The sequence below is a fragment of the Brassica oleracea genome, chromosome C2 (assembly GCF_000695525.1).
Source record: "Brassica oleracea var. oleracea cultivar TO1000 chromosome C2, BOL, whole genome shotgun sequence".
NCBI lineage: Eukaryota > Viridiplantae > Streptophyta > Magnoliopsida > Brassicales > Brassicaceae > Brassica > Brassica oleracea.
The window spans coordinates 21,833,303-21,843,689 of record NC_027749.1 but is presented as its reverse complement, the minus strand read 5'-3'; the positions used below and the strand labels follow the sequence as shown (position 1 = coordinate 21,843,689).

Below are 10,387 nucleotides of genomic sequence, written 5' to 3'. Positions count from 1 at the left end.
TTTTTAAAAACGTTTTTTGATTTTTTAAAACGTTTTTTTTTATTTTTAAAAACGTTTTTCAAGTTTCCAGTAATGAAATATATATAATAAAACGTTTTTAAAAATTTTTAAAAATATTTAACAACATTTTTCTAATTTACAATTTTTTTATAATTTTGTATACATATATATATATATATATATATAAATCATATATAATAAAAATTTTAAAATTTTTTATAATTTTTTATAAGTTTCCACTGATAAACTATGTATAATAAAACGTTTTTAAAAAAAATTATAAATATTTAACAACATTTTTCTTCATTTATAAATTTTTTATAATTGTGTATACATATATATATATATATAAATCATGTATAATAAAAAATTTTAAATTTTTTTATTATTTTTTATAAGTTTCTGGTAATAAACTATGTATAATAAAAGGTTTAATAGTTTATAAAACCTTTTGTAAATATATAAATGAAAACATTAAAAATACAAATGATTTGAAAATATGTTTGATGTATTAATTTTTTTTTTAGGGCTGAAGATGAACCCCGCCCCGCAGCCCGTCTTCGACGTAGTTCGGTGAGCAGTTCCCGTGCATCGGGATCGTCTCATGACTCGGTTCCCGCATATATTCCCGCTCCAGCTCCCGCTGCCCCTCACGCTGCTGTTCAACGGGATCGTCTCATTAACTTTAAAATAAATAACCAATTCAAGATTAAAATTAAAATTATGACTGTAACAATTTAATTTAGTTATAAAATAACATATAAAAAAGTAAAACAAATATTTCCCAAAAATATTTATAATTCTATGACAAACTGAACTACATGTAAATAACATGATTAATTTGTTTTATTTATTTAAAATCCAAAACAATTATGGTTTAACTCGGATGAAAAAATGCAACATAATATATATAAAATTAATTAATTATCATATTTCATACATAAAATAAATTTATAGACAAGATAAGATTTATATTATTTATTAAATAGTATTTATTTTCCTATATATAATTTATAAAATGAAATAAATTTTATAAATAAAAGAATTAAAATATTAATCAATTATTATGATTCTTAAAATGTTTTTATCTGTGCATACAAAAAAAATATTTACAAATGGACTATCTAATTCAATTCATAGAATTGCTGACAAAAAAAAAAAATTCAATTCATAGAATTATTAATCAAGTCACTGTATAAAACTTTCACACTTTAGGACTAATGTTGAAAAAGGAGCAAGAGTGAAAAAGGTGTAAAAATGCAAAGTTGGAGGGCAAGTCAGTAAATAAAATAAAATGTTAAAAAGTTGTTTTCGTTTTCAAACCTAAAAAAAGAAGACGGTGGAAGGTATATAAAGTAGAAGCAGTTACTTTCTTCTTCTTCAACTCCACGGCGCAGATCCGAGGAGTTTCCGTCTCTCATTTGACCATTTCTTCTCTCTCTAGATCTCTCTTCTTCACTTTGTGCTAACAGCAGGTTTGATTTAATCTCTCTCTCTCTCTCTCTCTCTCTCTGTGTACTTTGTGTGTGTTTGGATTCTCTGATAGTGGTTTTGATTCGTGTTTGTTTCATCCTACGCAATGCTGATTCGTTAGAGATCTAGTTTTGTACAATGCTGATTGGGACAACTTGTTCTGTTTTGGTTTCATTTGATTCTTGCTTTCCCTTCCAGTTGTTGTCGGATCTCAGACATTTGAATGTTTTCTTTGGGTGATTATTGAAATCTATTTTTTTGTTTCTTACAATGTCGTTTTGGTTTGTGTTAATGTATCTCTCCAGTCATGGCAGGAATGGCGTCAGAAGGAACACAATACGATCCTCGTCAGTTTGATTCTAAGATGAATGCCATGTAAAGTTAATTTACCATTTGAATCACTCTATAACCAAGAACTAAGGTCTATGATGTTTTTGCAGACTCGGTGAGGAAGGAGAGGAAACTTTCTACACCACTTATGATGAAGTCTGTGATAGCTTTGATGCAATGGAACTCAAGTCTGATCTCCTGAGAGGCATCTATGCCTACGGTTAGTGAGATAGTACAAATTTTATTCCTTCATTGTATAGTTTAGGTTCTGTCTTACTTTTAGTTACTTCAAAACTAATGTCACTCTTAACCCTAAGCACATTTACCCGGAGCTGAACTATACTGAACTGGAAAAAAACTAAACCGAATTTCATAAATATCCGCAAGGATCCTATGTCTAGAACCTAAAAAACTAAACCGGAATTGAACTGAACCGAGAATGGAATGAATACCCAAAATTTTAAAATATAGTTTATATACTTAAAAGTATTAATTTATTATGTTTGGAAGAATCAAATATTCTAAAAATATTATTTGTAAACCAAATTAGACCCAATATATTCTCGGGTATTAGCCGGTACCCAACATTGTTATCCTAACCAAAAATATTATGTTTATATACTTAAAAATATTAATTTATTATGTTTGGAAGAATCAAATATTCTAAAAATATTATTTGTAAACCAAATTAGACCCAATATATTCTCGGGTATTAGCCGGTTCCAAACATTGTTATCCTAACCAAAAACCGAAATAACCGAAATAACCGAACAGAATTTCATAAATACCCAAACTGATCCTATATCTCTAGCACCAAAAAAAACAAAAACTGAGAAAACCAAACCGAAATTCCCAGGCGTAGCCACTCTTACACAAACTCATTGAGCTTCTGTAGTATAGCTTGTCATAAAGTTTTGTAATCAAAGTGGTAACGTGATTCCAGGTTTTGAGAAGCCATCTGCTATTCAGCAGAGAGGGATTATTCCCTTCTGCAAGGGTCTTGATGTGATCCAGCAAGCTCAGTCTGGAACCGGAAAGACCGCTACCTTCTGCTCTGGCGTTCTTCAGCAGCTTGATTACACTCTCGTTCAGTGCCAAGCTCTTGTTTTAGCTCCCACCAGAGAGCTCGCTCAGCAGATTGAAAAGGTTATGAGGGCTCTTGGTGACTACCTCGGTGTCAAGGTTCACGCCTGTGTTGGTGGAACAAGTGTCCGTGAGGATCAACGCATTCTCCAGTCTGGTGTTCACGTTGTTGTTGGAACACCTGGTCGTGTCTTCGACATGTTGCGTAGACAGTCACTCCGCGCTGACGCCATCAAGATGTTTGTTCTTGATGAGGCTGATGAGATGCTCTCTCGTGGTTTCAAGGATCAGATATACGACATCTTCCAGCTTCTCCCTTCCAAGGTTCAGGTCGGTGTCTTCTCCGCCACGATGCCGCCTGAAGCTCTCGAGATCACAAGGAAGTTCATGAACAAACCCGTGAGGATCCTTGTCAAGCGTGACGAGCTGACTCTTGAAGGTATCAAGCAGTTTTACGTCAACGTTGACAAGGAAGAGTGGAAGCTGGAGACGCTATGTGATCTCTACGAGACGCTAGCCATCACTCAGAGTGTCATCTTTGTGAACACAAGGCGTAAGGTTGATTGGTTAACTGACAAAATGAGGAGCCGTGACCATACTGTTTCAGCCACGCACGGAGACATGGACCAGAACACGAGAGACATCATCATGCGTGAGTTCAGGTCTGGTTCTTCCCGTGTACTCATCACCACTGACCTCCTTGCACGTGGTATTGATGTTCAGCAAGTGTCTCTGGTGATTAACTTTGACCTCCCAACCCAACCTGAGAACTACCTTCACCGTATTGGAAGAAGTGGAAGGTTTGGGAGGAAGGGAGTGGCGATCAACTTCATGACAACTGATGATGAGAGGATGTTGTCGGATATTCAGAAGTTTTACAATGTGGTCGTTGAAGAGTTGCCAAGCAATGTTGCTGATCTTCTCTGAGTCCTCCGTGTTGCGGCGGCATGGTAATTTCTTTTTTTTTTTTACCGAGTAACTGCTGAATTTTACCACCCTTTTTACCGCAGTTTTACTATGTTTTGTTTCCAGCTTATTTAGAGTTTTTTTGGCAAAATGAGAAGAGAACTGATCTCATGACTTTTTTTTGTTTTGTTTTGTTGGGCATTATGTTAAAAAACTTTCTTTTTCTTGTTAACGTGAGTCACAAGTTTCTATTTCTCTAAATCATGTTTTATTTAATTTGGTGGAGTTTCCGAGTTTGGATGTGTGTTTCGGCTAAATTAAATAAAAGGGTAAAAAACAATATATTCTCTCGAATTCATGAATGAAGAAGCACCGGCCATGTGTATATTCAGTGAACATGAGATGAGAAGATCTTACAGAATTTTCTTAGGAAGAATAAACACACACACTGTGCTGTACTAGGTACTCTACTAAGTAGTAATTAAACTCTAATAATATTTTTTAAATTGATCTCTAGACATACACAAGCATAATTCATCTTGAATATAATGTACCTGATCTCCCTTCTATATATATCCTATATTACATAAGCCAAAAGTGTTATTACAAGACACAAAAAGAAGAAAGCATTTCTCCTTTTTTTCTTCCTAAAAGCAGACCCAGCTTCTTGAGGTTGTTGCAAGTGAAGATGTTGAAATCAAAGTCATGCAGAGAAGAGATGAGTAGCAGCAGTATGGCCTACAAATACCATTGCTTAACGAATGGTGGAACACCAGAAGCAGTAGCAGCACCAAGCCCAACAAACCCACAGCTTCCAGTGATGTTGAGATCTTATAGCACGTCAACTTATAGTCCACACAAGAATCCAACAACGGTGAGAGACAATCCCAACAGTAAATCGAATAGTAAGGTGAAGAAAGGGTTAAAGGAGGCAGAGATTCAGAGGAAGAAGAGAGTGGCTGCTTATAACGTGTATGGTGTTGAAGGGAAAGTGAAGGGATCTATTAGAAAGAACTTCAAGTGGTTCAAGGAGACTTGTTCAAATGCTGTCAATGGTTTGTGGTGATCTGATAGAGAGATATTCAGCAAAAGGGAAGAGTAGTAATCAACGTACGATATCTGATTGTATTAAGAGTGGTTTTAGGAGTTCATCTTAATAATAAGAGCAAGAGACACAAGCAAGCAAGTGTGGTATCTGATTGTTCTGTTTGTAAACTAAAGGATAAGTACATAATAAAACTGTTGTCTTTTCTTTATATCGGTTCTTAACTCTTGTCATGATCCTACAACAAATCTTCTCAGTCTCTCTTCTCTTGCTTCTTGTATCTTTCAGATTCCACTTTTAGCAAACTCAATGTTATGATCGCTGGTAACAAGAGGTTCAGGCTGGCTGATACAAGTTATGATGAATTTAATTGCATTCGCTATATACTCCATTCATAGATATGAAGAATTGAAATATGACACAACATGGAACACTCATGTCCTCTGAGGGTGCAACTTGGCATGACATACGCAACTCTCATGTCCAGTTTTAAAGAAAACAGTACAATTATCGCTTACACTTCAAATCCCTTTGAGACTCGAAATTAACTTTGCAGTACCAAATGAGACATACACAACAGAGTAGAGAAAAATAATCAAATGGGGACTAAAAATGTTAAAGTCTATTGACTCCTTGACTCACTTCTGAGTTTGTATTCCTCTGGAATCACTTCTTCCAGAGTCTTTATCTTTTGTTATTTGAGAGTGCTTACAAGCACAAGCGCAGTCTCCCTCCCTCTAAAACCTGGGGAGGGCCTAAGAAAGGTTTTCTTTTGTCTTTAAATTTACAAACATCATTCACTGGTCAGTGGGTACCCAGCGGCTAAAAGTGCAGACCCTCGATCCCTTTAAGATTGGACTCATAGTTCTTCATAACTGAAGTATTTCCCCTTGATGGAGATGATAGCTTCTTGTTCTCAGATGAGACTATAGGTGAGCTTCGACCACCATGAATCTTTGGGTTGGAGCTTGTTCCAGCTTCAATGATTTGAGGGTTTGATGGCTCAGAATCAGTTCCAGGAACTGCAGCCTCGCGACTACCGGAGACAGCAGCACGTCTTGATGACCCAGTTGCGCGGAGAAAGCTAGAGCTAGATAACTGTCACAAAAAACAACTCGGTTACTATTTCATATTAGGAACAAAGAATCCTATAAATCAAATTCAGCGGCCAAATCTGTGTATACAACCCGGCACACATAACGTTATGTTCATTTATTCAAAACAGGAGCTAGAAAAAGGATACCTCTAACCTGGGGTAACTTTATGTACTCACCATTACATTTTTAGAGATTGCAGGATCACTTGAAACTGGTGCTTTTTGTTTAGCTAAGTTGCCTGAATTAAATATTTGTCCAGAAATCCGCCTAGCGTTTCCTGATGGCCAGCCAGAAGTTCTAGCTTCCTCGCCACCTGCAGCGGAATCAAAGAACATATCTAATAGTCATATTCCTGTAGAACCGAGGATCATAGTTTAAATGCCTAACCACACATACAAGAAACTAATCAAAAATCAAAATAGATGGAACAACCTGATGGCCTCTCAGCACTAGCAATAGCAGGGGGAAGGCCAGAGCTTTGCCCAACTCCAGGGACCTGTAACAAAGCTATGTACATTAGCAGAAATTAAGTAGACAGATGAAATACGAAAAAGGAAAAAACAACATGATTCTTACATTGGGACGGGGAGGAGTAGAAAGCTGTGATTGCTGATACTTCAAGATAGTCCAGTCAAATACATAATCAAACTGGAAGCCTAACATACGAGCAGAAGATAACACAAATTTAAACCAACATGTTACTACTTTACTGGTTCAAGTTATATTTGCTTCACCAGACTAGAAATTAACAAAGTGATCAGAGCACCAGACCTTCGCGAATAAACAGGTCACGGAAAAGCCGTTTCAGGTAGGCATAGTCTGGCTTGTCATCGAATCTCAGGGACCGGCAATAATGGAAGTAAGAAGCAAATTCAGATGGATATCCTCGGCATAAAGACTAAAATAAGAAAAAAAAAATTTAATCATTGTTAGACCACAGGTATCACCAACACAGGCCTTGGGTGATAATTTATACCTCAATAGATGTCGATACTTTCTTTTCACTAATCCTCTCATACTTTTGCTTCTTATTACCAGCTTTCAGTCCTTGCCAAGGAAGACTGCATTCAATGGGGAAAGTAAGCGAGAGGCTGCACTATAAATAACCGATAGCAACATCTCAACATGGAAGGTAAGAGAGATACACACCTTCCTTTTAAAAAGTACATGAGAACAAATCCAAGTGACTCCAAATCATCCCTACGGCTTTGTTCTGTGATACAAGTGATCATTGCAATTCAGAATTACATTGTCAGAATAATTAGAAAGTTAAATGAACTGGTATACCAATGCCAAGGTGAGTGTTCATGCTGGCGTATCTAGCAGTTCCAGTTAAGTTTTTGTTTTCCCTGTGATACACAAGATATTAGGATTAAAATTGCTACGCTGATATATCATATACTGCAATCATCGAAAGGGTTACTAATCCTAGCAATTCATCAAATAATTTTCTTACATACTAATGCAGCTTCACAAAAACTGGAAAAAAATAAACTAAATATCCTCAGTAAGAGGGCTATATATCTACTAAAACGGCAGCAATACCTTATTCCAAATGAAAGAACACCTATAAAACCTCTTGTTTTGTCTCTAAACATTTATATACACTAAAACAAGAATAAAGCAATGATTATACTCAAAAACAAGTAAAATTCGCCCCATTTTCTAGATAGGGCAATAACTAACAGTAAACAGGTAAGGTACATTCAGACAGTAGAAAGTATTGTAATAACCACACTGCAGCCTATTGTAAGCAGACAAGAAGACTCCATCCTTTCACAGTGATATATAACATTGAAGAACCTCAAGTTAGACAACACAGGCTAGTAGAAAACGAAAGCAATCCCAAGCACTAGCTCAACCCATTATTCTTATGATCCAACAACTCTAGTCCAATAATGTGAGCACATAAGTATCAGATGCACAGGCTCAACAAGGAAAATTATAGGGCTGTGGCAAACCTGTACGGAATATGCTGATGATTCGAGTCTCTGTACTTCTTCGCTAGACCAAAGTCGATGATGTATACCTATATTTGGCCAGCATTTCGTTTAACGGAAAACTGAGGTGAACAAACAAAGCCTAAAAACAACCCTTTTCAACACCTACCTGATTTGCGCGCCTCCCGAGACCCATCAGGAAGTTGTCAGGCTTGATGTCCCGGTGTAGAAATGACCTCTGATGAACAAATTCAATGCGATTGATCTGACAAGGGTAAAAAACATATGTCCTAAATATTTAGGTACTATCCTTATTCAGCATGGGAAAACTATTTGCAGCCAATAGAAGGGATCCTACCATTTGATCGGCAAGCATCAGTACAGTCTTTAGTGAGAGTTTCCTACTACAGAAATTGAATAGATCTTCAAGGCTAGGCCCCAACAAGTCTATCACAAGGACGTTAAATTCCCCTTCAACACCATACCATTTAATGTTTGGAACGCCGGCTGAAAAAAAAAGGGAAAGCAACCTCTCTTGAATTAGAAAGAAGAAACCACATACTGCAAAATGTAAACAAGTATATAACTAAAGTCCTTACTTCCTCCTTGTAATACTTTATATAATTTTGATTCATACAGTAACTGAGGATGCTTAGTTTTCACATTTTCCTGAGAGAAGAAAAAAAGCATGCCAATCAGAACATATACAGCAAGCACAGCAGTCACTCTGATAAATGTGTAAAAAATTCAGAACAACAAAGAAGCATGAAAACAAAAAAATGAGGATTTGATTAATATCATATTTGGCAGTCGGAACCAGCGCAAACAGGTAACAGAAAGAAGCATATTTATAACATACAACCAACGTTAACATGGTAGCTGTCAGCCTCATAAATTTCCATCTTTAGACCACACAACAAGACATCTCAAAACCTTCAACAGGATGGACCCACCAGTTGCATGTAATGTTGTCGTGGGCTCTTAAGAGCTCATTCAGCATTAAATAAACTATCTTCCCAAGAATCAATAATACAGTACCAGCTCTCAGTTCTAACAAAAAGAAGTAACTGCCTTATAGTCCTATAAAGTACATTATATACCTCCTATGTTTCTATAGTAATCCATATTACTGCTTTATTTCACATTGAATAGCTAGTTTTCAATCATGCTATAAACTGAATATTTGTAGTTTTAACATTCAAAGCTTGGAACTTCGACACCATTCAGAACTTGGAACTGTCAGATATTTCAACATGATAAAAGAAAAAGCCACAAGCTAAGAAAAACCAAACAATAACAATAAGAATTGACACAAAGCTTTCATCCCCACTTTCCGAGAAAGTTCATTCTTTAAAAATCGACGATAAGCAAGCAAAGACCTCAGATTCACATTCCCCCAAAACAACTAGGTTATCTCTACTTGAATGATCGATCTACTTCAAAAAGATTCACTTGTAAAAGGTATACTTACGAGTTTAATGGCAACTTCTTCATTAGTCTGTATATCAGTACCTACAAAACACCATACTCCTTCAGTATAATTCGATTCAAACAAGCAAGTAAAGTTAAGGGGAATACCAAGATAGATCTCTCCGAATGATCCACTTCCGATCTTCCGCCCCAGCCGAAACTTGTTTCCGACTCGCGGCTCCATCAAATCGAAACCCTAGAAGTCTAGAACTACCTCTATACTACTAGCCACCACAAGAAGCTACTGGAGCAGCGTACTTAAGGCGTATGAGATAGCTACAGCGGAAGGGAATCAATCGGATTGAAGGTAGGAGTAGCGGTGGATTTCGATTGACTTCCGGCGAAATAGCCTCGGCGAATATACTCCCAAAAAAGGGAAGGGATGGACGCAGAGAACATAGACAAAGCGAAAATGCTTCTATTGATAATAAATATTTTATCATTATTGTGGAGTTGTTGGATACTTTAAATGGGCCGTACTACTGGTCCATATCGGCCCATAATAGCCAACCACTCTCAGCACTCAAATTTGATTAACCACCACATCACTGTAAAGTAACAAACACGCAAACAACTTGATCATTTTCATTACGTAATCATTGGGTTATGCATTTGGATGGATACGTGATCGGGTTCTTATTGAAATTTTCAGTTTTAGAAATTCTTGGAAATTTAAATTAATTTTTTTTGCGACAGTTCAAGTGAAACATTTCAATTATTTAGATGAACAATTACTTGTGATTATGATAAATTATCGCAACTGTTTATGATTAAAACCTCCCGTAAAAGACTTGTGATTTTTGACAAACCATTGTAATTATTAGTGTTCACGGTCATAACCAGAGCCGACCTTGGAAACAAGCGAAAGAAGCACATATTTTCGGCCGCTATTTTAAGTATTTAACCGGCCACAATTTTCTAAAAATTGTCGGTAGTCTAGTGGTTAGATACACTCAATCAATACGACAGACCGTGGGTTTAATGCCCTTCATGTGCAATGTTTTTTTTCCAGCCATTTGTTTGATTTGAACAATTTTTCAGCA

General features: G+C 36.3%; 3 protein-coding genes across 4 annotated transcripts; 2 read left to right on the top strand and 1 right to left on the bottom strand.

The window, feature by feature from the left end:
• The first annotated feature begins 1,355 nt into the window (after positions 1-1,355).
• LOC106321195 (eukaryotic initiation factor 4A-3) lies at positions 1,356-4,047 on the top strand. 2 transcript variants are annotated; one of them, XM_013759515.1, is made up of 4 exons: positions 1,356-1,475; positions 1,788-1,848; positions 1,914-2,023; positions 2,747-4,047. In XM_013759515.1, exons 2-4 carry the CDS (start codon positions 1,790-1,792, stop codon positions 3,811-3,813), a joined length of 1,236 nt encoding a protein of 411 aa, XP_013614969.1. In that variant the 5' UTR covers positions 1,356-1,475; positions 1,788-1,789; the 3' UTR covers positions 3,814-4,047. The 2 variants fall into 2 exon arrangements, with proteins under 2 accessions (XP_013614969.1, XP_013614964.1); XM_013759510.1 differs by having other exon boundaries at positions 1,779-1,848; positions 2,747-4,045.
• A 237-nt stretch (positions 4,048-4,284) lies between these two features.
• On the top strand, positions 4,285-5,043 carry LOC106327827. The gene has a single exon (XM_013766103.1). The coding sequence runs from the start codon at positions 4,481-4,483 to the stop codon at positions 4,856-4,858; it is 378 nt and encodes a 125-aa protein (XP_013621557.1). The 5' UTR covers positions 4,285-4,480; the 3' UTR covers positions 4,859-5,043.
• A 277-nt stretch (positions 5,044-5,320) lies between these two features.
• On the bottom strand, positions 5,321-9,751 carry LOC106327826 (casein kinase I isoform delta-like). The gene is made up of 14 exons (XM_013766102.1): positions 9,453-9,751; positions 9,346-9,386; positions 8,474-8,543; positions 8,233-8,381; positions 8,044-8,139; positions 7,896-7,963; positions 7,222-7,283; positions 7,084-7,147; positions 6,911-6,995; positions 6,706-6,832; positions 6,511-6,590; positions 6,367-6,430; positions 6,111-6,247; positions 5,321-5,935 (listed from the first exon to the last, which is right to left on the bottom strand). The coding sequence occupies exons 1-14, from the start codon at positions 9,526-9,528 to the stop codon at positions 5,660-5,662; spliced, it is 1,395 nt and encodes a 464-aa protein (XP_013621556.1). The 5' UTR covers positions 9,529-9,751; the 3' UTR covers positions 5,321-5,659.
• Positions 9,752-10,387: the final 636 nt, after the last annotated feature.

What these genes read in the sequence shown, in the direction of transcription:
- LOC106327827 (XM_013766103.1), top strand. Translation starts at nt 4,481, where the DNA reads ATGTTGAAATCAAAGTCATGCAGAGAAGAGATGAGTAGCAGCAGTATG.
- LOC106327826 (XM_013766102.1), bottom strand. Translation starts at nt 9,528, where the DNA reads ATGGAGCCGCGAGTCGGAAACAAGTTTCGGCTGGGGCGGAAGATCGGA. An exon ending in TCGGGAGGCGCGCAAATCAG is followed by an intron (nt 7,964 to 8,043) that starts GTAGGTGTTGAA and finishes GGCCAAATATAG; the next exon opens with GTATACATCATCGACTTTGG. An exon ending in ATGTACTTTTTAAAAGGAAG is followed by an intron (nt 6,996 to 7,083) that starts GTGTGTATCTCT and finishes CATTGAATGCAG; the next exon opens with TCTTCCTTGGCAAGGACTGA.
- LOC106321195 (XM_013759510.1), top strand. Translation starts at nt 1,781, where the DNA reads ATGGCAGGAATGGCGTCAGAAGGAACACAATACGATCCTCGTCAGTTT. An exon ending in GATTCTAAGATGAATGCCAT is followed by an intron (nt 1,849 to 1,913) that starts GTAAAGTTAATT and finishes ATGTTTTTGCAG; the next exon opens with ACTCGGTGAGGAAGGAGAGG. An exon ending in GAGAGGCATCTATGCCTACG is followed by an intron (nt 2,024 to 2,746) that starts GTTAGTGAGATA and finishes ACGTGATTCCAG; the next exon opens with GTTTTGAGAAGCCATCTGCT.